The following is a 26,247-nucleotide window of genomic DNA, read 5'->3' on the forward strand; positions in this document are numbered from 1 at the left end:
CAGTGCTCTAGCTGCAGGAGTGTGGTAGTGACGACTGTTGTTGTTCCCGCGTAGTGATTTGTGACAATGGAAAAAAACTGAGATTCGAGCAGTGATCAAATACTTTGTAAAGAAAGGTATGAAAGCAAAGGAAATTCATGCCGACTTTCAGTACACTGGGGGACTCTGCTCCTTGACTTTCAACTGTTGCCAAGTGGACCAGCGAGTTTAAATTTGGTCGGGAGAGCTTGGATGATGATCCGCGTAGTGGATGGCCAAAAAGTGTTACGACCCCAGAATTTATCGCAAATGTGCATAAAATGGTCATGGAAGATCGTCGACTGAAAGTGCGGGAGATTGCTGAAGCTGTAGGGATGTCTTCCGAACGGGTATATTATATTTTAACCGAAGAATTGGGTATGAAAATATATCCGCAAGATGGGTGCCGTGGCTCTTGACATTGGACAATAAACGCACCAGATTTGAAATGTCCGAACAAAGTTTTCAGCGCAACCAACATTTTTTTTTGCGCCGGTTTGTGACTATGGAAGAAATTTGGGTCCACTACTATACCCCAGAGACGAAACAGCAGTCAAAGCAGTGGAAACATGCCGATTCACCACCACCAGAGAAAGCAATGGCACTGCGTTCAGCCAGAAATGTCATGGCCTCAGTTTTCTGGGATGCAAAAGGCATTCAGCTGATAGATTATCTTCCTACTGGCCAAACAATTACGGGGCAATACTATGCAAACCACCTAGACCAACTACAGGAAAAGATACGCAAAACAAGGCCTGGTTTGGCAAGGGAAAAGGTCATCTTTCATCAGGACGCTCCACCGCACACAAGTGTTGTGAACTTCATGAACTGGGGTACGAATTGTTGCCACATTCACCTTATTCACCTGATTTGGCGCCATCAGACTTTCATCTATTCCCCAAGCTGAAAATTTTCCTCGGTGGACGGAGATTCTCTACAAGGGAAGAACCGACAGCCGAATTGGAGAGGTATCTTGCAGGCCTAGAGGAATCTCATTTTCGAGATGGGATCAAGGCATTGGAACATTGCTGGACCAAATGCAATAGCCTACAGGGAGACTGTTGAAAAATAAAAGCAGTTCCACCGAGGTAAGGTACATAATTCTAGTTCATTCCAGGAACTTTTCAAAGCACCCACGTAATAGGCCATACACTTAGACATGACGAGTTATTGACGGAAATAATACAGGGTTCCATAGAGGGAAAGCATTATAGAGGACGGCCAAGATCAGAGTACATGACTCAAATATTCAAAGACGTGAGATGTTCCTCTTACTACGAACCTAAAAGGAAAGCAGAACAGAGGGCTGCTGCCAAACTGCCAACCAGCCTCAACGGCTGATGACGAGACATAGAAAGTGAATTGTGCAACAACATACATTAGGCCTGCTGTTCTTACGCATATAGTGGTTTGCAGGACATTCATTTGTGGGGAAGAAAGAAGGTAGACAGTTTACAAATGATGAAAAATTAAGGTTTAATGAGAAAGCGGATGCGAATCCACACATGAAATATGTGCAAATCGCCCAGATGAACATTCCTGCAGTGACTTGAAACATAATTGTAAGCGATGTGTATAGTTGCGTCTCGAACATTTTTCCTTGATTTGCTATGTTGGTGTTCTTAAAATGTATTATTTATTTCATAAATTATAATTCTAAACATGTTTAATTTCTTTTTCATCGTACACAAGAACCTCATTTATCCGGATTAAGTGGGACCGTAAGTGATCCGGATTATCGAAAATCTGGATAATCCTGAAAGAAAACAAGAAGCAAATACGGTACATGTTATATCATATATTAACATAAATTGTAAATACCTTTTTTCAATTGTACAAAAAATATAAGAACACTTTTCTTGCATTTACGACTGTTTTATGCACTAAAATAATGTGCGAGGTTTTTCTGTTTTACAGATGTATAGTGTTTGCACACAGGATGATTACTAAGACATTTTTCTAACATCAGTTCTTCCGGTGTGGTTTCAGTCTGGGATCCTAAATAGGCTATCAGTTTCTCCCGTTGCATTGTTGCCCCTCCCATGAGTCATTGTTTTTTCTGATGGAGTGCCAGTTTCATTTTAGAATTCATCATTCTCGTCATTATCTGCCGAGGAACAAGAGGCAATAATTTATTCATCTGTCATTATGCCATAGGCTGTAATAGTCATTTTTCAACCAGTCATTTACGTCATTCACATCTACGCCCGAGAATCTGGGAATGCCCGCAAATGTGTTAAGGAAATCAGAAGAGTCCACGGTTTCCCATTCTCAATTCCAGGCGAATGCCAGGATGGTTCCTTTGATAGACCGTGGTCGAATTACTTCCAATTCCCGTCCTAAACTATCCTTGACATTTAAGACATTTAAGTAAAAAAAACTTTATTATTTTCGGTCTGGATTAATGAGGGTCGGAAAAATTAGGTTCTTGTATAATTATTTTTGTGTGATAACGTAACCTGAAATTTTAATAGCGTAGTTTTTCATTTTTCAACATGTGCCCTCTTTAGGACAACCAGTTTTGGCTGTATTTGAGTCTACAGCTACCTTTCCGGTCCTGTGCATTACTCTCTCTCATTAAATTCTGCTTGAATTTCTCTGATTAGTCACTTGCCTAAATACCACATACCGTATTTTCTCGCATAATCAACGCCCTTGCATAATTTACGCATCCCATTATTTTTGTGTCCAATGTGGAGAAAAAGAAATGTTCATGTGTTTGACGCACGCCCTACTTCCAACGTCCATCTCGCTTCAACTGCTCACGTAGCAGCCTTCCTAATTTGAAATCGGGCATTCCAAATGCTGGGCAACGTGTTATCAGTCGATAGGAAATTACCACTGCACTAATTCGGTGAATCAGCGCAGATGTTACTAGTTACGCTCTATTCCAGGCTGGTACAACCGTATTTTACGAGTGTTTCCGGTATGGGACATGCGTTTTCTGTAATTTCAAAATTGTTAGTCCACAGCATACCTGCCAACCCTTCCGATTTACCTGGAAACTTTCCGGTTTTTTACTTGTCTTCCGATTTTCCTATTTATTTTTACTTCTTCCTATTTTTGACCAGTATAACGGCTAGTACGGCCAATACTCTTCCTCTAGGATAAATTCTTATCTGCTTGTGTAGTTTACGAAACCTCATTTTCAAGCGTATTTATTTGATGCTTCATTTCGTGAGTGTTTCATCCGGCGCCTTCATGCATCGTGCTTCCCGCTCGCCACAGCAGTGAGTGTGGCTTATACAGCTGGGAATTCGGGGCGATTAATCGGGATGAAAGTGAGTTTGTTATTGTTCTCTGGTTGCACTTTCCATCCTGTCTTGCCTACAGGACGATTGTTGTTCGTTCACTGTTAACTTCGTTTCTATGCGTAGTTTCGTCGGAGTTGTAGGCCACTTGTTTTTTCTTGAATTTCTATGCTTTCCCCCCCTGCCAAAGTTGTATGTTAATAATGTATGAGACTCAAACGGTATTTGCATTTTAATGGCAATGCTGCAGAAATACCTCGTGACCAGCCAAACTATGACAAACTTCATAAAATACGTCCTGTTTAGGATACCCTGAAGTTGATCAGTTCAATACCTGTGGAAGAGATTGAGTGTTGATGAACAGACCTGTGCTAGTAAAGGAAGACATCATTTGAAACGGTATATGCTTGATAAACCGCATGAGTACGGTTACAAATTTTTATCTAGAGTCGAAATCAGTTCACTTTTTTGTTATAAAAAAAATGACCCCTCCAAACGTCCACTTTCAGAACCTGATATTGTTGCTAGTGACAACGAAGTAATTTGGTTGACAAGGAAAGTGCCTGGAAACCAGTACCATAAGGTTAATTTATCAAATTTTATACCCCGATTCACGTTATATCAGTAAAATGAAAATGTTAAGGGTCCGCCTTTCCAATAGAGTGAATATTTATTGATGTGAGTATATATCACATGTCTTTTAAAGAAGATTGGTACTAGTTTCGATGGTCATTGCACGTCATCAGCCAATGAATCAATTGAGCAAAACACAACTTATCAAACAATATCAAACACATGATAGCACTTACAAGGAAAATGGTAAATTATGACTAGTTAAAATATAAAATATAAAACACCTGACAAATGTTAAGTTATATTGTAACAAGTTAAAACGTTGTTAAAGTATGATACATGAGAAAGTAGTCCAGCTTGGTGTATAGAACATAAGGTGTGTAACACATGACTGCACCTACTAAGATAACTTTTAAATGTAACATTAAATTGATGAGAGTATGGTGCGTATGACCATCTAAAACACGGCAGTACCTATGTCACTGTCAGATTATAACAAGTTAAAATGATGAGGTGCATCTGACCGTAAAGTATAAAATTTGAGAAGGTATCGCAGTTGTTGAGTCTTGATACACAAGAGAATAGCCCAGCTTGAGGTGCATAGATCATAAGGTAACCTGTGTTAGTGGTGGTGGTGGTGATTATTGTTTTAAGAGGAAGGACAACTAGGCAACCATCCTCTATATAACATTAATCAGAGGGAAACATGGAAGGGATCTGACACTTCATAATGAAGATATCGGCCAAAAGGAGACAAGGGCCACGAAGGGCGTGAAAATGAAAGACTCCCTAGCCTTTCGCAAACCTAATACCGTCGGGGTCGGAAAACAACAAGAGTTGACCAAGGGAGGTTGGATAGGATAGATTAATGTGAGGAGCCTGGCATAAGTAAGGTAACCTGTGTTATCAGTGGGAAGAATAAACCTCGTTCTCTTAAGTTTCGGTAATTAACAGGCTTAATTCATGTGGTTCCGAAGCCAACGTTGTCATATGAAGGTCATAATTTGAATTAACATTATGATTCCCAGTTCAGTATGGAAACGTGGACACCGGACGAAAAGATTGAAAGACAAATTAGGCGTGATATAAATGTACTTTATTTATTTAGCGTATTGTTTATACAGACAATATCAGTAATATATGTACAGCTGAGAAACAAAGTAATTTGTGCTTCACAATTGACTATCAAGTTTTTCAATCCAACATACAGCATGTGGAGATACCAGCAGGAAGTTGTCTTCATCACCGTGATAGGCTTGAATCTTACATTCCCTGACGATATGATGAATAGTCTGATGTGGAGCTCTGCAGTCACAGTCTGGGTTAGGTAGCTTCTTCCACTTATGGAGAGTGGCTCTGCACTGGCCATGTCCTGTTCTGATTATATTCAGGGTAGTCCAGGTCTTGCGTGGTAGGTGGGATCCACTTGGAAGTCTGGGACCTGAGAAGAAGGTATGAAGGCGCACATTCGTTGCTGCTTCCCATACTTTTCCACTCATCTAGAGATTTAAACACTTAGCATCCATGTTAGCAGCATCACGCAGAGTTGGATGGCGCGATTTTAGTCTATTAAGATTCAGAAGTGTCAGGTCACTATTCACGAGTAGACTAGGATTTCTTGAGATCTTGTGGAATTCCTTCATAAGGGCATTAGATCGGCGTAGATCAGGTGGCATTATAGCAGTTAGCAGCGGAAGCCAATGAACTGGAGTAGATATTTTGCGCATTGTGGTATTAACCCTTTGGCACTCAGCCTATATGCAGGAGTTTGCTCGAAGACAGACTAATTTCTGTCATTTTCCGAACCAAATTACAAAAAAATCAACACTTAAAGAGTTTTTAACACGCATTAAAATAAAATCATCATCATCATCTTCCTTCCAAGTATTGGGCCATGTGACCCGTTACGGTCTTGTATTTTACTTTTTGCAAGACTTGAAAGCAATCAAATGTCCTTCCGACGGGTTGCTAGCCTGAAGGAAGATTAAAATAAAATAAATCACACTAATACAAGAAACTATGAGCATTTCAGAGTTCATTTCAGGACGTTAAATTTTGAAAATAAATTTAAAAAAATAATTTTTGTTTTCAATGACTGAAAAATCAAACATTATTGTGTCTTCTTTACTCTTAGACATGAAAGAAAGAACATTTAATTCTGAATAATTTGATATATGATGTGTGTGCTGCAATTCATTCATGAAGTATGGTACAAAGTTATTCACTGTACATGTAACGGTCATCGATGTCAGGTCCTCGTGGTCAGATGCACGGTGAACAGCTGTGACTGTCATTTCCCACATAATGCGAATTACTTTAGGCAAAAGGTCATAATTACTGTCTAAAACATCTGAAAATTCAAGGATATCTTCTTTGAAGATTGAAGTTTCCTTATACGGTGAATATTTTAAAATTATGATATTTTATACACTTTATATGTATTTTATCTATATCATGAAGAACTTGGCATATTACCTATTTGTTATTGTCCTGTATATTATCTAAAATTAACTTTATGTGGAATACATAACCTCTCCTGGCATTGCAAAGGACAGTGAAATGGACAAAGATTGGAAGAAGAAAAATACTTTTAGATGTACTACCTGGAATGTACAAGGTATCTCACACAAAGATGACCAGCTGGACGACATTCTCGCAAAAAAAGACATTTTAATTGCGGCAATTTCAGAAACAAAAAGAAAGCTTTAGGGATCAAAAGACAGTAAATTATTTACAGTTTTACAGTGGGGTTGACAGAGATACTAGAGCACAGGCGGGTGTACTGCTCATGGTACACAAAAGATTAAGATCAACAATTGATAACTACACTTTCTGGAATGAAAGGATTATCCAATTAAGACTAAAACTATTCAGGGGTTATCTTACAATTATAGGGGTATACGCTCCAGTGGAGGGCAATTCAAACGAAAGTGATGGGTTCTATAATGATCTGCAAAAGATGGTCAATAAAATTAACAAACAAGATATGCTACTATTACTGGGAGACTTCAGTGCCAGCGTTGGTAATGAGAAAATTCAGAATCACATCGGAATCCACGGAGAAACAACCCGTAATAACAATGGAACGAAATTAATAGATTTCACTGTCTTCAATCAGTTAAAGATTATGAACACAATGTTCCCACACAAGGACACCCACAAGTATACGTGGTCTGCACGAAATCAGAAATCGATTATAGATTATATAATTTGTAATAGTAAATTGGCAGACTTAGTCTTGGATACAAGATTCTATCGAGGCCCTGAATTGGAAACTGATCACTACCTATTAGTAGCACCTATTCGTCTGAGGCCTAGATGGTATAAAAGAAACACACAAACAACACAAGAAATTAAAACTTCTTATAAGGTTAACCTATTAAGAGACCCCAGTATAAAATGGCTGTACCAGAACAGACTTAACGAACTTACACAAATGACACCAGTTAGTGACGATGTGGAAATGGAGTGGTCTAATTTGTGTTCAATTTTAAAGCAGCCTGCTTTTGAGAGTTTGGGAGTTAAGAAAAAATGGCAGAGGAAAAAGGGTTTAAGAATCTGGGATGAAGAGATTGAAAAGGTTATTTCAGACAAAAGAAATGCTTATAAAAATTTTTTGTCAACTGGCAAATTAGAAGATAAAATAGAGTATCACCACAAGAGAGCAATAGCAAAAAGGGAAGTGCGGAAAAAGCACAAAGAGTGGGAGACTGGAGACTGATATAACAAGACCACAACCACAGACCTATAAAATACTCAAGAAACTAAATAATGATGTAAAAGAAGACATACGCATTAATGCAATACCTCTAACGGAGTGGCTCATTTATTTTTGGAACCTTTGGAGAGGTTCAAATATTGAGCCATTTCTTCTGCCAACATCTCTTAACAAGTCTTCGGAAATCATTACACTCGAAGAACTGGAGCTAATACTCAGAAAACTTAGAAATGGAAAAGCATCTGGAGAAGATTCAATAAATGCAGAATTATTCAAGTATTCCAGTGACATCTTCAAGCAAAGATTTCTCAAATTCATCAATTTAATTTGGAATGGCAACAGACCACCAGAGAATTGGCAAAAAGCTATAGTTATTCCTCTTCATAAGAAGGGCAGTGTGAAAGATTGTGGAAATTACAGAGGGATAAGTATACTCAACTCAGGTTACAAAATTTACTCAAATATTGTCAGAGAAAAATTATTCAGGTATTATGAAAATGTGATTGGAAATGAACAACATGGATTTCGAAAGGGACGCTCGTGTGCTGATGCTTACTTTACCTTGAAAATCTTAGTCGAAAAACGCAGGGAATTTAACTTGGAGACTCACATAGCATTTGTTGATTTTAAGAAAGCCTTTGACCTAGTTAATAGGAACAGACTTCTTAATATCTTAGCAGAAGATAATGTCCCACAACAGTTAATAGGTAACATACACAACATGTACAGTGACAACCTTATTGCAATAAAGTTAGGTAATCATCAGACTGAATGGATACTGATCAGCAGAGGTGTGAGACAAGGTTGTGGACTTTCTCCTTTGTTGTTCATAATCTATATGAACAACATAATACAGGAATGGAGGCATGAAAGGCATGGATCAATCCCAGTCAGCAGATATCTCACACATCTAGATGCCATACTCTTTGCTGATGATGTTGCGTTGGTAGCATCATCAGATGATGATCTTCAGTGGTCAGTATTTAATCTCCAAAAAGTCTCTTCAAAATTCGACATGATCATTTCACCACAAAAGAGCAAAATAATGGCCTTTAAGGGGAAGGACCCTATCCCAAGTAAAATCTGTTTAGATAATAAAATTTTGGAAAGAGTCAACGAATTCAATTATCTGGGATACAATTTATCTTACCAAGCGGAAATTGATATCTCTGCAAAAATAACCAAATTTACCAGAACAACAGGAATCATAAATCATATCATGAAGCCATCTCTTGTCCAAAAACACTCGCTTACGTCTTTATAACACTTTAGCCAGACCAACGTTTTGCTACGGCAGTGAGGCATGGACAATAAGAACTCAAGACATTTCCAGAATTACAGCACGTGAAATGACATTCATGCGCAGAACAGCAGGCTATACGAAATGGGATCGTATAAGATATGAAGATGTGCTTAAGGGACTGAATGTAAAATCAGTAATGAATTACATCTATGATTACCAAGAAAACTGGAAACGTCATGTTCAAAGGATGGAATCTGGAAGACTACCAAAGGAGATCCTACGCTATCAACCAAGAGGACAGAGATCTATAGGACGTCCAATGAAGCGATGGAAAGAAAATGCAAGACCGTAACAGGCCACATGGCCCAGTACTTGGAAGGATGATGATGATGATGATTATGACATAACCTCTCCTGCCCAAACGCCAACCTCACATTCCTGAGATGAAAAAACCTGTTCCCAGCCCTGTTGACAGAGTCACGGCGGTATAACCGTTACATCCATTATGGAGGAAATGCTGTGATTTCAGCTAGTCCATTAGCTGAGAGGTGGCAGCCCCACCAATGGTCTTACTTCCTTCAGGCTAGCAACCCGTCGGAAGGACATTTGATTGCTTTCAAGTCTTGCAAAAAGTAAAATGCAAGACCGTAACGGGTCACATGGCCCAATACTTGGAAGGAAGATGATGATGATGATATGGCCTAGCCATAACGATAAAAAGATGATGCAAGCACGTGCAACAATGGACCTATGAAATGGACTAAAATTATAGTTTGCGAAGTACAGCGAACACACGATATACCAAAGAAATGAAATATACTCTAAACTGAACTCATATAAAGATCAAATTGTTGTATTCATAAGCCAACCAAAACAGATTCACGCAATAACAACTTCAAATAACCACAACATAAACATTCAGGGTCAACAGATTTCATTCGTCAAAAATAAAAATATTTTGTATGGCTGGTGGATATATCTGTAGAGTAAAATGCAAATTCAGTGCTTTAAGGTACCTTCACGATCAACTGTTACGATTTAACAGCCACGCAAATGATGAAAATCCCTAAATAGGACAGCCGATGTATCGGCGCGGTGAGCTTTCTCGCCATAACCTCTCGCGCCGATAGATCGGTGCGCTGAGTGCGAAAGGGTTAAGCTGGGTGTGAACAAACCTTGTATGATGACTGTTCAGCCAAACGGATGCACAGTACTCAGCACTTGAATACACCAAACCCAGGGCTGAAAATCGCCAGGTAGTTCCACACAGTTTATGAAGGATGTTATTTCGAGACTTCAACTTTTGTGCTAAGTTCTGGAGGTGTTGTTTGAAGGATAGTGTATGGTCCAAGATGACACCAAGGTATTTTGGGTTCCAGTTATGACGAAGAATTCTCCCTCTGAAATTAACATTTCAGTTTCACGCTCGGCAAACTATTATTTAAATGGAAGCAGGACACTGTTTTACTCACACTGGGTTGAAGTCTCTAGATTTTGAAGTAATTTTCCAGTAAAGACAGGTCTGTGGTCAGAATCTCTGCAGTCGTCTCCATTACTTGATCTTGTACAGCTAGAGCCAAGTCGTTGGCATAGCAGAATTGTCTGGATGAAGTGTCAGGAAGATCAGAGAGAGATAAGTAGAACAAGAATGGTGAGAGAACTGATCCTTGGGGCAATCCGTTGTTTAGCTTCCTCTCCTTATCTTGCTTCCAGTGATTACTTGGAACTTCCGATCACTTAACATGTTGTTAATCAGCTGAGCCATCGTTCTGCATGGTATGATACGAAGAAATTTGTAGATAAGGGCTTCCCTCCATACAGTGTCAAAGGCAGCAGTAAGATCAAGAAATGCTGCAGATGTTTTCAGCTTCATTTGATATCCTGCCTCAATGAAGAATGTAAGAGACAATACTTGGTCACAGCAGCTACGTCCTGGTCTGAAGCCTGCCTGTTCAACTGGAATATGCTCTAGGATTGCGCTACTTATTCTGTTGTATATCAACCTTTCAAAAGTTTGTAGCAGCAGCTAAGAAGGGCGATGGGTCGATAGCTTTCTACCTTGTTGCTGGGTTTGTCAGGTTTCGGAATAGAAATTCTTCGCCTTCTTGAACTCCAATGGAAGTTGAACGGTCAGCAGGATGTCAGTAAAGAACTCTGCTAACCATTTCTTAGCATACCCTCCCAAATGAATCAGGAATTCTGGATGGATGCCATCGAAACCAGGTGAGGTCCTTCAGTCCCATGTCAATGTCAAACTGTGAAGGGACATGCGTATTCAGATGGAGATGTTGTCTTTTTCAAATCACGAAGCTGTCGTCTAATATGTTGGTATGTTTCTTGTCGGGAGGCACTTTTGATGTGGTAATGATGTGGGAAGCTATTTGGGCAGATGTTACTCCTGAAGGTTTTCTGCATACAGATACACTTCCAATCTCCTCAGAAGGCTCCATGCTTGCCTGCTTGAGTGGGTAAAGTCCATACTTTCAACTGTTGTCTATCCATTTCTGCCTTCAAGATAAGTCTAAGCTGGTCAAAAGTTTTGTAACTATCTCTTGGTCGCTACTTTGCTGGAAATGTTGGTACAGTGTTTCACTTTCATCACTCCATCCTGGGATATATTCTTTTCGATATCCTCTTGGCAGACACTTTTTAGCTGTTGTTGTTACTGAACCGATAGTAGTTCTTATGAGATGGAGGGATCCAGCTTTTATTGTGGCATTGATCGGGAAACCTCTTTCATTGTGGGTAACAAAACATAAGTTAGGATTAGAATCCTTGCCTTTAGCTGTTGACCTTAAAGTACCTTGATCTTTGGCACCGAACACTAAAGGAAGTTTGTTAACTTCAGCCCATTCTGCAAGCATACTTCCATTTTCATCATTGTCAGGGTATTTCCAAAATTCATGGTGACTATTGAAGTCCCCTATATAAATTGCAGGATGTTCTGCAGTTTGTAAGACAATATTGGGCCAGGGTGTCTAAGGTGGCTTATAAACATTTATTATAGTGATATCATGCACTTTTATGACAACCGTATGTATACCTTCCTTCGCATTAATAGAAATTAGTGAAGCCTCCTTTAGGTTGTTCCGAACATACGTAGCAATACCATATACCTCGTGATAAGTTGCACCAAGAGCAGTATATCCAGGAATTCGACCTCTGTTTCGGAATGCTTCTTCGTTGGAAACACGAGTTACCTGAATGGCGACAATGTCTATGTTATTGTCCAATAGGAATTTCGACAGATTGTCACACTTTGGCTTGCTAATGCTCTCGACATTTAGTTGTAGTAGTCTGATAGATGGTCCAATGTTTCTCGTTAATGAGTTCTGAGAAGAACTGTTTCTATTATTTCATTGAAAATATGTCTGCCAGGAGATCCTGTGGATGGGAGAGGAGCTGGCCTACTGAAGAGAGCAATAATATGTCGGGAGAAGGCATACTCGCTCTAGGAACAGTAAGCCGAAACGGGATACCAGGGTTTAAGCTACCATCTGAGTCAGACGTAAAGAAAGAACCCGGGGTACGTGTGAATATGTGACCAGTTTAGAAGATGGTACTAAACTGTCCAACACTATGTGGAAGGATTACAACTATCAATATACGAGCCCCTGGAATATCACTAGACCAAACACCTTTATTTGTATGGGCTGTAGCTATTACCGCTCTTCTTCTCCTCCTCTCCTTACCTGTTTTAGCAGGTGCTATTACTATGTTACTCACTGACCGAAATTTAAACACCTCCTTCTTCGATCCTAAGTGTCTCACGCTGCTTTCAATATTTGCTGGAAGTGAACCAATGAGTCAAGTGAAAAGGTTTAATCGAAAGGAAACATGAATTAGTACCATATCCCGTTCTTTATCTCTGAATTTAGCCAACATGTGGGAGGGGTAGATGTCCTCAATAGCTTGCTAGGGAGTTATCATGTAATTAGAAGTAGAAAGTGGTACTTCCGCCTCTCCTACCATATTCTCGATCTTGCTGTCGTCAATGCATCATTGTTTTGCCGTGTGCATGCTAAGGAGAAATGTATCAAACTCCCAGAATTCAGGATTGAGCTGAAAAAAAACTTGATGCCAATTTGGGATATTAAAATTGTAAAAGAAGAGGTCGTCCAAGCAATAAATCTCACGAACCACTTTTGCCTCCCAAAGTGAGAAAGGGTTGGGTGGCTAGGAATCCTCATGTTCTCAAGGACTCCGTTGATCATTGGCCGGGTGTCATCGAAACCAAGCAGCGGAGTAAATAGCCTTCCGGCAGGGGATTAACAACCAGTGTGAAAAATGCCAAGTGCCTTTGAAGAAAGTGAGCAAATTTTTCAAAAAGATCCAAGTATAGTAGATACATGTGATTCACCATGTATGTCGTTTCATCACATTGCACATTGCATTAATTAGAAAGAAAAGTGTTTTAACAGTCTGATTCAATATTAATAATAATGTTATTTGCTTTATGTCCCACTAACTACTATTTAAACCACTTCGGAGACGCCGAGGTGCTGGAATTTAGTCCCGCGGGAGTTCTTTTACGTGCCAGTAAATCTACCGACACGAGGCTGACGTATTTGAGCACCTTCAAATACCACCGGACTGAGCCAGGATCGAACCTGCCAAGTTGGGGTCAGAAAGCCAGCACCTCAACCGTCTGAGCCACTCAGCCCGGCTGATTCAATATTATTTAAGCAAATGCACTCGAACATCTTTATTTATAATTTAACACTGCATATGTATTCATTTTAAATATAGCTCAATGCATAGTGTAGCCTTTTGGCACATTTTAGGTAAGGATAAAAAATACGACGTTTTTTTTTTTTTTTTTTTTTTTTTTCCAAGGTCCGATCGGTCTCGACAGTCAAACGCCCGCGAATATATGATGAACCGCTGCGCAGATGTGTTGCACAGCGTCTCTGAAATGACCGTTATGCGCCTCACCTCAGTCCCGTCAGTAGTGAAAGTACAGCGCGCTCGTAAACATGACTACAACGATCGCTTCGCCCGCCAAGTGTGAAGTGCGCGGTGTAATTCGATTTCTTCAGGCTGAGGGGTGCAATGCAGCCGAAATTCATCGCCGAATAAGTCGTGTGTATGGTGAAACGTGCATGAGCGACAGCAAAGTGCGAAAATGGTGCAGGAACTTTACAGCAGGGCGTACAGACGTCCGTGATGCAGGCAGCCAGGGAAGGAAGCGTGTGTCAACCGATGATCTTGTTCAGCGTGTGGATCAGGCAATTCGAGAAAATCGTCGGTTCACAATTTCTGTGTTGAGTGCTTCGTTTCCTGAAATTTCCAGGTGAGCTCTCTACACAATTGTGAGCGAGACACTTCAGTACCGCAAACTTTGTGCGAGATGGGTTCCGAAGATGCTGTCTGACCGTCACAAAACACAGCGAATGGGCGCCGCTTTAGCGTTTCTCCAGCGCTACCATGATGGACTGGATTTTTTGAACAAAATCGTCACAGGGGACGAGACATGTGTTCATTTTGAAACTGAAGAAACAAAAGAGCAATCCAAACAGTGGATGCATTCGCACTCCCCGAGTAAGCCAAAGAAATTCAAGCGAACATTCTCCAACAGAAAGTGTATGGCTACTGTGTTCTGGGACCGGAAAGGAGTTCTGTTGGTGGAATTCATAGAACGTGGTTCCACCATCACTGCAGCCGCATACTGTGCGACTATTCAACGTCTACGACGGGCAATTCAGAATAAGCAGAGAGGGATGTTGTCATCAGGCATTGTCCTCCTCCATGACAATGCTCGGCCGCACACTGCAGCTGCCACCACGAACCTCCTGCAGCGTTTCCAGTGGGACGTTTTCGATCACCCAGCATACAGTCCGGACCTGGCTCCATCAGATTTTCACCTCTTTGCTCACATGAAACGCTGGCTAGGAGGACAGCGTTTTGACACCGACGAGGCGCTGCAGACCGGCGTACAAAGATGGTTACAGGCGCAGGCGGCGACGTTCTATCAAGAGGGCATTGACAAGTCGGTACCACGCTACAACAAATGTCTCAATCTGCGAGGCGACTGTGTTGAAAAATAGCTGTGATGTATCAGTAAGTGTTACTAACAGAAAAGTGTCAAATTTGTACTGCTGTTTCATATCGTGACCAATCGGACCTTGAAAAAAAAATAGCCCTCGTATCAAAAAAATGCGAGGGATTTTTTGTAGTATTTTTCCTTGGTTTTGTTTACATGTCCCAATCTATATAAATTTTTAAATTCAGAAATAAAAATACATGCATTGTAGGGTTAATATTGTATAGCACAAGAAAAAGATGTCATTGTTATGGCCATGTCGAGTTCAGTTGATTATTTTTCTGTGTCTGTTACAGCACGATGGGAGAATGTGGGTGGATTTTATGAAACTTGGTATTTCAATTTAGAATAAGGTCGAGTAGGTTCTTCACTATGAGTTCAGAGAATTTTGGTAGGAGGGTGTTCTTCAGATGAAGCCTAAAGCATAAAATTCGATGCATCTCTCTTCTGGTTATTTTTTCCTTGAAAATAGCTCATGAAAATATTATGAATTTTTGTCTGGACCTTTCCCCGATGGTAAAGAATTATGAATGGCAGGCATATGAAATTCCAAGAGCCGGTAAGTGCAGATTGTAAAGAGAGTTGCTACGGAGATTGTTCTGGCAAAGTATTAAAGTCTCCGTATATCTGTCTGTCTGTATTTGGGCAAATAAGGTGATCTTGCATGTGTTAAGTGATTGTCCCACCGACATATGCTGCAGCTAGTGCTATGTAAAGTACATAACATTCCCATATCATGAGAAATTATGGGTGTTGAAGAGGGGGGGGTGCATTCACCCCTTTCGGGTCCGTTAGAGCAATAGTCGGGCTGGGTAGCGCAGACGGTTTAGGCGCTGGCCTTTTGACCCCAACTAGGCAGATTCGTTTCTGACTCACTCCGGTGATATTTGAAGTTGCTAAAATACATCAGCCTCTTGTCAGTAGTTGTAGTGACACGTAAAAGAAACCTGTGGGACTAAATTCAGACACCTTAGTGTCTCTGAAAATCATAAAACAAAGTATTTTTTTTGCAATTGGCTTTACATCGCACCGGCACAGATAAGTCTTATGGCGATGATAAAACAAAGTAGTTATGGTACATAAAGCAAATAACATTATTAGATCACTACTGTTTTCTTAACATGGAAAGATGTCTATATTATTGTTTTTATATTTATCGTTATTCATTTGCTGTTTTCCTTAGGGCGGTTATTGTTTTCCCCGTTACATTTTTGTTCATGTTCTGCCTATATGCGACTTGATTTAGTTACTTGTTAACATTTCTCTATGGTGTAAATGTACCTGTACTATCTTGCTTTTGTTTACTAACATTGAGCTAATTTGTCACTTTCATTACCTGGTTATAGTGTATTTTTATTTTTTGCAGTAATTGGAAGAGGTGGTGAGCAGATCAGTAGGTTGCAGAATGAATCTCGTTGCAAGATCCAGATGGCACCTGACAGCGCAGGTTTACCAGAAAGAACGTGTACTCTTACAGGAACACGTGAAGCTATCAAGTAGGTATCTCATTCCTTTTATATTTCTTGTTTACATTCTTTTCAGTGATCTTAACATGGTTGGGATATTTTATACATGTAATGTCTCTATAGTGGTGAACGGAGATGGGATATGTACTTAGTGTTGCTTTACAGGTATGAATCTGAATGGTTTTCAGACTTGTTACACCTAATTATAATTCAATTTAACATTTTGTTGACCCTTGAATGGGGTGCATAAGATATTTGTGAACTCATTTAGGGCAATTTGGGGGGGGGAAGACACAGGTGAAACACATCGGTGCAAAATTTGTTGCAGGGATATCATAGTGGTTTGCATAGATGTTTATACAATGCGATGGATGCCTTTTAGCTGCAGTGAAACCTACAATGTGGCACCTTCAGCATTGACATGTTTGAAACCCACAAATGCTGGTTCTGTGGGAATCAGTCGTAGTGTGGGTATATTGATGAAAGGAAATGTCGTATGGCTTTTAGTGCCGGGATATCCCAGGACGGGTTCGGCTCGCCAGTTGCAGGTCTTTCTATTTGACTCCCGTAGGTGACCTGCGCGTCGTGATGAGGATGAAATGATGATGAAGACAACACACACACCCAGCCCCCGTGCCATTGGAATCAACCAATTAAGGTTAAAATCCCGACCCGGCCGGGAATCGAACCCGGGACCCTCTGAACCAAAGGCCAGTACGCTGACCATTCAGCCAACTGAGTCGGACGGTATATTGATTAACCTCCTATTCAACAATGCCCCTTATCTTTCCTTGGCCTATGCTGAGCTTGGGTCTTTTCAACCACCAGAGTTAGCCGTATTTGTCTGGATGTTGTCAGTCTCCTCCATTTCCCTATTCCTAGTGCCAATCAGGTGGTTACACAAAGTATCACACCAATAATTTACTCCCAGTTGTACCTAAAATCTGCTTTTCTTATCCGGTGAGGATCATCAGTGCCCCAGTGGCAATGCACGTTACCATTGTTATGAAACTGTGATTTGTCTGAATACAAGATTTTTGAAACGAATGCCCTGTAATTTGCCACTTTCCTCGGTATACATTCACCAGCGTTGACCTGACCTCCGAAATCTACTCTATGGATCTCTTGGTGTAGCTGCAGTTGATAAGGGTGAAAGAGACTGTCATACAAGATATTGGCTGTTACAAGAACATTGTACTACTGTCCGTGTGTGTGTGTGTTTTTTTTTTTTTTTTGAAAAAAAAACATCAGTGATGGTGTTAAACACTAACTTTGCGATAGCTTCAAGTGCCACAGGTGAGTCTTAGCTATAGGCACCTGGAGAGTGTCCCTGTTACATCAGTGTTACAGAACTCGATAGCTGCAGTCTCTTAAGGGCCTGTACTATGACAGCCAGATAAAAGTGCGGTTTAAATTTATGTTGCTGTTTGCACATTTATCTGGAAGTTCGGTTGGAAACGCGTACTACGACTTCCGTTTATGTGCAATCTGGGAGAATATTCTCGAGGTTAGCTATGCCAAAGTTGTAGAGGTAGCTATGCCGAAGTTGTAGAGGCAGTTAACGCTCTTATCTGGGACTTCGATCCTATCATGGACGCTACTGTAAAGAATCAAGATGAATCTACATCTGCATGATGCTGTGTGAAATTAAGTTGTTACAATGTAATCTATGTACATATTTATAAAGTATGTCATGCTTCCTGTCCAGCTATCACAGAATTCTTTAAAGATTTCCCAAGCTAGTAAGTTGTTGCTATTGACTATATCAGTTGCACACAAGCAATTAACAGCAAGTTTCGTGGGTGGGCGTGGTCGTTAGGGCATCACCGTTTGCTGCTATGCAGTTTTTTGCGGGTTCGAGTCCCAAGAGTAAAAACATTTTTTTATCTTCTAAATGTTATTTGGTAGGGTACTAGAGGTGATAGTACACATTTCCTAATTGAAATGAGTGTCAAAAGCGTGGGTTCTATTCCTAATCCATCCGCGATGCACATATGGACTAAAGGTATACGACGTTCATGGCGATTCGTCCATCGAATGAGATGTTAAGGTTAAATTTCTTTTACTTCATAACAACTTGCTTTTAAAGTATTTATGCTAAAGTGGGATAAATGCTTGCCAGTTACTATTCTCACATTGTATTGAAAAGAAAGAAACTACTTATTCAATGAGCAAACAATAAATTGAATTAATAATAAAATTAATGATCCTACGCTGCATCAGTGGCATTAACCTCTTAACATGAAAGCCTGAGTATACTCGGGTTTTTATATATTTATATAAAATAAAATCCCGAGTATACTCGGGTATGTCGCTCATTGGTCGGTACCTAATTTAAAAGCCCGAATATACTCGTTTCTTGTTGTTTCTCAATATTTCCGACAGATGTTTATGAAATTATTACTTTAGGGTCCTATTTTTGCCAACAGATGTCTCTGACTCAACCATAGTGGATGTCGGTGACTCAGGCAGTTCGTTTTCGCGGCTTTCCAGCGATGTAGCATTGTGTGTAGATCCTTGTTTTAGGACATTTCACACAGCCACAAACATATGAACAGTATTGAGTGTAATGTTGTATTACTTGCCATCTGTTTAGTGCTGTGTTATTTATTTTAGAACCCGTAAAAAATATCACGAGCATACTCGGGATTTTAAAGCAGGAACTTTTCGGTGGCTTATATTTCATTGTTAAGTTCAAAAAATGTATTTTTATTGTTACCACTGTCATTAGTTTTCAATAAATAGCCCATTTTAACAATAAAAAAATTAGGTAAAAAAGATCACAATTTTGTAAATAAGTGGTATTTTAAGAGGTTAATTACGAATAAAAACTTTACTTTCGCCGTAACATGCATCCTTGTATATAGTACTAGACAAAAAATGTTCCATAACCTGAATCTTAACTTTCGCGTCCAGGTTACATTTTCATTTTTTTAAATTTTCTATAACAATTTCAGTTTCGTTATACAGTTAATTCATTTTAACATTCCTTCGTATGTGTATATTTCAGTCCTAATTCTGTTTTTGACCTGAACTTCCACATTACAGCTTAATAAGATTCTGATATTGGATTCTAGTAATACAATTTCAAAAAGAATAGTGCTAAACAAACGAAAACACCAGGGAACACGTATACCACCACGCTAAATTTCACTATATTTTCAGTAACCTTATTACCAACCCAATAAAAATGTTACTACATCTTCCGCATTACATTACCGTCGTTAAAATCTGTTGGTAATACGCAAGAAAATATTTAACTTCTAGTTTGCAAAACTGCAGCCTACGTATCTGGCTGTTTACCTGACAGTCGTAGTACAGGCCCTAAGTGAGGCCCATGTCCAGTATTCGGCAGATAGTGGGTTCGAACCTCACTGTCGGCAGCCCTGGGTATGGTATTCGGTGGTTTCCCATTTTCACACCGGGCAATTGCTGGGGCTGTAACTTAATTAAGGTCACGGCTTCTTCCTTCCCACTCCCGGCCCTTTCCTATCCCGTCATCGCCAAGAGACCTTTTTGTGCCAGTGTAACGTAAGGCAACTTTAATTTAAAATAAAAAGCCAAACAGCGTTACTAAAAGTAACTAGTCAGTTGATGTCGGTGTGGAAATCTGCCTTGGTGATGGGTTATGGTTGTAGTTCGCTCGTTCATGATTCACTATAAATTAGGAGTTTATCAACGTATGCATTTTCCAGCGAACTCATTCCTGATTGCTAGCGTTCCGCCCTCGTGTGCTAGGTTGGGCTTGTCAGTTGGTACCTAGCACACTACCAAGACGCATGGCTAGTGCATACCGTGGAGGCCACTGCGTAGACTATTTGAAGCTTGTGATCAGGCTAAATATCGTATAATCTCGAATACCATGCGGCACCGAATAAGATTTGCACCCTTATTTTGAAAGAACAAAATTAAAAAAAAGTGAAGTCAAAGTTATTTACAATCTTTACTGGCACACAGCAAATGATTAGAAAATACAAATAAAAATAAACAAACCTTTCCAGAACGATATCCAACGAGTTCATACTTCATCATCATCAGTGTGCCAACTTTGGAACTTTCATCATCACATTCCCACAAAATGTCTTCATTGCAGTCATCCATAGCTTTAGAAATGCTATATTTCCTGAAGCTCTTCTGTATGAGGTCTCCAGGGATACAATTGCATGCCGTCAAAATCCACGAACACAGCAGCTGAACTTCCGAGCGCTGAATGTGATCAGTTGGCGTCGCTGTGTGATTATCAGCCGCCATCCATTCTGTATGGAGGTGTTTCAAGGCTGCTTGTAATGACGGATTACGCAGGCCTCCAGCGGCTGTAGCATAGAAGTCATCCCGCCCGGAATGACTGCTTGGTCGGTTTTCCCATCCTTCATGTTTCTTCATATATTTATAAAGTGTTCTTCAGTTTCTGGAAACTATAAACTCAGTCCAAGAAAAGCTCTATGATCACCACTACATGTTAATACCACATTTTTTTCTTTCTCCAATTGCGAATACAGGACTCGTCAATATCGTATTTCCTACTGGCGGCTCGATTTTCAATAATTTTGGCTTACCGAACTACTCTCAACTTCTCACTCGCAGTAAAAGGAAACGCTTTGTGGAATTCATGTTGATACACAGAGAACGTGCGTGATACTGGCGCGTAGCGCGGAAGTAGGGTACACTGAGAGCGGAGTGAGAATTGTTGCCAAGGCTGTGATGCCTGATTTACACGCATTCGGAAATATAAATTTCCCAAAATTTCGAATAAGGCCCGCATCCAAGCTTGGGAGCGATATTTTTGATAAAACAGTACGGGGGGGGGGGGGCGGGGTAGGTTACGGAGATTATACGGTACTCTTCATTCTTGCCAGGCTGTGAGGGGCTTGGATGTTAGAGTTGGCCTTTTGAGCCCAAGTCGTTTGGATTTAAAATTTTTCAAATGAGGTAGCATCGCTACATTAAACTTCACGGGCATTTGGAAGAACTTTTGCCTCCAAAAACACTTTCAAAACAAGTGGTTAGGGAGATTTACAAGCCAATATCATTAATTCGTTGCATAATTTCATTGTGGTATAACACATTTACGTGAGATCAATTGTGACTGGAGCTGATGCAGGAAAACTGAAATCAGGAGTGTGAAAAAAAGCAGTAAGGCAACAAAACTACATAGTTTCTTTTCTGTTGTATTGAACAAGGCTCGTTGGAAAACTTTACAGAGTACAAGCTGACTAGCACACATAACAAACGTGTCTTTAAAAATAGTTACTTTTTGGAAAAGAACCAGTTCAGTTTCTGGCGCGTCACTTTGGAGTTCCACTTGCGTACCACACGATCGCATGTCCTTTAGATGAAAAGCTTGACTAGTATTGTCTCTGCCCCTAACTGCTGTTAATTTTGTCATGTTTTCTCGCTGGTTTTTGTGTCTTTTTTGATAAAGAGTACGCAAGGATTGTCATTAATTGTCCTGTAACCTCTGTCACTGCCTACTTTCAAACAACTTCTAAATGTTATCAACAGTATCGGAGCAGCTGTCAATCTTGTGAAATATGTCCATAAATACTTAGGCTAGACGTTGTTGAAAGAGTTTTTTTTTTTTTTTTTTGACAGTACGATTGTTTGTGCCAATCAAGCAAAAACTCTGCCTGTAATTTTCACATTAAATAAGCATACCTGCCAACTTTCCCGATTTCGGCGGAAGACTCCCGATTTTCGAGTTTGTCCCGTCTCCCAATTATATTCTATTATTTCTCCCAGTTTTAGGTTATTTTTGGTGAACTTCAGACATTTGTTTTCAAATCCCACTGTTTCAGCTTTTTTACACCAGTGGCCAGAAGTCCTTCGCTCATTGGCCGCATTCAAATGAAATATCGATGTTTATTAATGTGCGCGAATGTGCGATGTTTGTTGAAACGCGTATATCGATTGTCAATCTCGTTCTCGCGTGCTATTTTCGTGTTCGTTCACATCAGTCTAGACGATTCTAGAAACTAGTTGTTATATACGGAGTCTTTTTTATTTTAGTAATTTAGTGACTGAATTTCAGTGATAACGACTAGAGATTTTAGGAACCATTTGGAGAAAATTCTGACTAATTTTATCTCTATATAAATAGAATATAAGAGTTTTGTCTGCACATTGCTCAGAATTGAGAGAGCATATTTCCGTACCGGCCGTGACCACAGTAACAAGGGGAAATGCAAGTTTTAATTTTCCGTAATTTATGTATGTATGTACATATGTATGCCCATCACGAGAAAACGGCCGAAGAGAATTTAATGAAAATCGATATATAGTCGGGGAATAGGTCGCTACAATCTAGGTCATAAATAATTTTATTCACGCTGAATGAAATGGTAGTTTAAGGGAAGGCCTAAGATGTAATTCTCAAATATTTATATTTTTATTGCCCTGTTGATAAATACTATATAACTAAAGTTATATATTATTAAATTTCGTATATTTTATGTCTTATACATTTTTACCGTACCGGCTATGTTAAGAGGTATTCATGAATTGGATTTTTGTGCCTAAGTCCATATAGGCGCTGAGGTACGAGAAAATGAGAGAACAGAATTTAATGAAAATCGGTATGTTATGTCGGGGAATAAGGAACTACAGTCTATGCTACGGTATGTTATGTCGAGGAATAAGGAACTACAGTCTATGCTATACATAATGTTATTCACCCTGTTCGAAATGGTAGTTTAGGGGAAGGTGCCAGAAATTTAATTTTTGATTACCTATGTATTTGGTCATATCGAAAATTACTACATAACTAAAGTAATAGAGAATACAATTTCCGATTATTTACGTCTTATTCAGTTTTAGTGTACTGACTAAAAGTAAATTAAATTGTGAAGATGATCATAAGAATGAGAAAAAAGTCATGAAGGAACGATCGCTGGAATAATAACACAAGACGGAGTCGTGAAAGAAAGGACGACTCATTTTACATTACATGCTCTAATGTCACAGAGTCGGAAGAAAACTAAATGTGAAAGCCTGCAGTATATAAAGCTCATAAAATTGATCAACAATAACATTACATTGGCCATTGTTTGATGTGATGTGCTTTGTGAATTCTTTTGTCATTTATCTCCGATAGATGGGATTACTGCTGCGTACCGGTATTGAGTATAACACCCTGCCTGAATATTGGTGGAAAGTAACGGGGAAGTTAGATCTCGCTCTTCTTTAGCATGCTATTCCTCTGGTTCATAAATTTTCTGATACTACTGGTACGTAATACAGGATCATCGTAGTGTTCCAGCTGTTCGATCTCTACTCTGGGGCAGTGATTGGAATGAGCAGTGTGCACACTTAAACGGAATAATTACACAGGAGTGTTCACGGCTGTCTGCGTCCTGGTCATTCTAGCTCTGGAACTTTGAACTAATAGGTCGACACCGTATTATTTTTGTTAAAAGTAAGAAAATGTGCTGTTTTTCATTTTTTCGAATATTTCATATGACAGCGTTGCTTTTAATTGCAACATTCGTACTGACGTCATTGTAATGACCTATGTTGACACTACATTTGGGAAAACTTTAAGGACAGTCTTTCTGAGAATTCCGTAGCAAAGCACGAGTACATCAGCTAGCTATTTGATACAGATAGCATTGCGCTTCGCATGATCTCACGGAAGCTTGATGCAATATATTAATCTATGCAGTTGCTAAGTAATGCATCTAAGTGCACGACTGATTCACACGTGTGGAGCATGAAGTCATGCTATTTTTGGAAATATCATCAGAGACCGATCATCTCACTCACATACTTCCTGTGAGGAAATAGAGATGTTTAATTTTTAGCGTTGTAGCCTCGTATAGCAACAGTCGGGCTTCGAGAGAATATGTTATAAATACAGGTAAACCCTGTTATACGCAGATTCGTATCTGCGATTTCGCATATGTGCGATTTTGGTTCTAAGATTCGTGCTGTTATCTGTTAACAGTGCATGGAAGCTGATATAAAGGCGGGTACAGACATGCGTGCCAAACTCTGTAGCGTACAGTACGCGCACGCTAAAGTTAAACGGGGCAAGCTCATCTCTACGCGCATCTTCTGTTGTATTTGTCGAGACGTGAATCTTGAGTTCCGATCAGTAGAGCTGTGAAGTTTCACTTGAGAGGTCTCGTATTTAAAATGCCGGGTAAAATTAAAGAAAGTGTCAAAGGAAAGAAGAAACAAAGTTATAAGTTTTCGATCGCTATGAGAAAGGTGAGCGTATTGTTAACTTTCAGCGTGCTTGGGGGCTTCGTGAATACATTATGAGAAGTATTCATGACAATGCAGAATCAATTCGAAAAACTGCTCAATCTTCTAACTGAAGTGTGACTAGTGACGAAAACTCGCTTGGAAGGGATGGAAAGAATGGATTGGATTGAGAATCACAACCAACAAAACATGTCTCTCTGAAGCTGCCCTGCAGATTTTAATTTATTATTGTGTTTGTGTTAAATTTGTATGTCTATAAAGTTTGCATTTTAATGCGTTTCAGAAACATAACAATGGTTATTTTTTTTGTAAAAATACTAATCATCTCTCCTATTTTAAACTTCACATGTGTGTAAACGGAAACCTAATCCTAAATTTTACATATGAAATGACTCGATTTGCGCGAATTCGGTATGCGCGGCAATTTCGCGGAATGCAACTATCGCGTATAACGAGGTCTACCTGTATATAATAGTACTGTACTGTGCTAGACGTAGAATAAGCAATTTTGACCAATAATGTATCTCCTGATTTTCATATCAAAATCTCCTGATTTTTGGTTTTGTTAAGTTGGCAGGTATGAATGAGTTTATTTTCTAAAACGTTTATTGTATGGTAGCTTTAGCTCTCTGATTACCGTGCAAGATTTCTTAACCCGCATTTTGTTTTGTTATTGCTCTAAATTTGTTCATTTTGACTGGGGATTTGTGTTAAAAGGGAGTAATGGTATTCTACTGTATTTTAAAATATAATTTTCATAGGTAAAACATCTTTTCCAAGTTTCACAATCTGACTCATGCTCCAGTTCTCTATCTTATCCTTCTAGTTATTCTAATGGTCTCTAAAGATATTCTTCAGTTTTTTTTTACATCACTATTTAGAGGGTGACCAATATAGATAGCAGATTGCTGTTGCTGCCACTGCTGTTCGTTGCTTAAGAGATTCATGCCCACTATCGGCAGCCCTGAGAATGGTTTTCCGTGGTTTCCCATTTTCACACCAGGCAAATGCTGGGGCTGTACCTTAATTAAGGCCACGGCCGCTTCCTTCCAACTCCTAGGCCTTTCCTATCCCATCATCACCATAAGACCTATCTGTGTCGGTGCGACGTAAAGCCCCTAGCAAAAAAAAAAAGATTCATGATCATCTGGTATATACCTTAATGAAATGTATCGTGGTGAATTGCAAACTATAATCCTTCAAAGTGAGAAGTTGCTTGTAGTAGGGCCAGTCCAGGACTACTTGTTTTTGAAGGCAGAAACAAAGGGCAAAGCAGCAATGAAGTATTGTAATTTTTCTATGCTGTTAATCTATGGTTATCTAAATATTTCCGTATTCAGTGCTAACAGATGGTACATTCCATCTCAGTGGTTTATTCTGACTGTCCATTTTTTCATATAATTTTCACATCAAGCTATCAGCTATTAACCTCGTACCTAATCTTGTATTTTTGCCTTAAGTCATCCTAAAGGAGATCAAGTGCCATATCAATGGTATAGCTCGTGTGTCAGAAGGGATGTCTTTTTTATGGTGCAAGAATATTGTAGTCTGGTGGTAGTCATGTTTCACAATGTGAAATTTTCTGCAATTCGCAATGCATTCATTAGGTGACCGGATAGCAGCCACACTTTTGCTATTCTGAGTAGTCTCTAGAGGCCAAAACACTTCCCATTTATCAGACTACAGTAAAACCGTGTTAATTTGAATTTAATTTGACGCAACACCTGAACTTG

General features: G+C 39.5%; 1 protein-coding gene across 9 annotated transcripts in view; it reads left to right on the forward strand.

Annotated features, from left to right (window-relative positions):
- Psi (P-element somatic inhibitor) overlaps nt 1-26,247 on the forward strand; it is a 298,816-nt gene that overhangs the window by 45,502 nt on the left and 227,067 nt on the right. For all 9 annotated transcript variants that reach the window (XR_010860573.2, XR_010860574.2, XM_067150191.2 and 6 more), the window contains one exon: nt 16,213-16,342. Coding sequence is in view for 7 of the 9 variants with exons in the window: in XM_067150191.2 (XP_067006292.1) it covers nt 16,213-16,342 (130 nt within the window). In the remaining 2 variants the exon portion in view is untranslated. The remainder of the gene's footprint in view (nt 1-16,212; nt 16,343-26,247) is intronic.

This window comes from Anabrus simplex, chromosome 6 (assembly GCF_040414725.1).
Source record: "Anabrus simplex isolate iqAnaSimp1 chromosome 6, ASM4041472v1, whole genome shotgun sequence".
NCBI classification, from domain to species: Eukaryota; Metazoa; Arthropoda; class Insecta; order Orthoptera; family Tettigoniidae; genus Anabrus; species Anabrus simplex.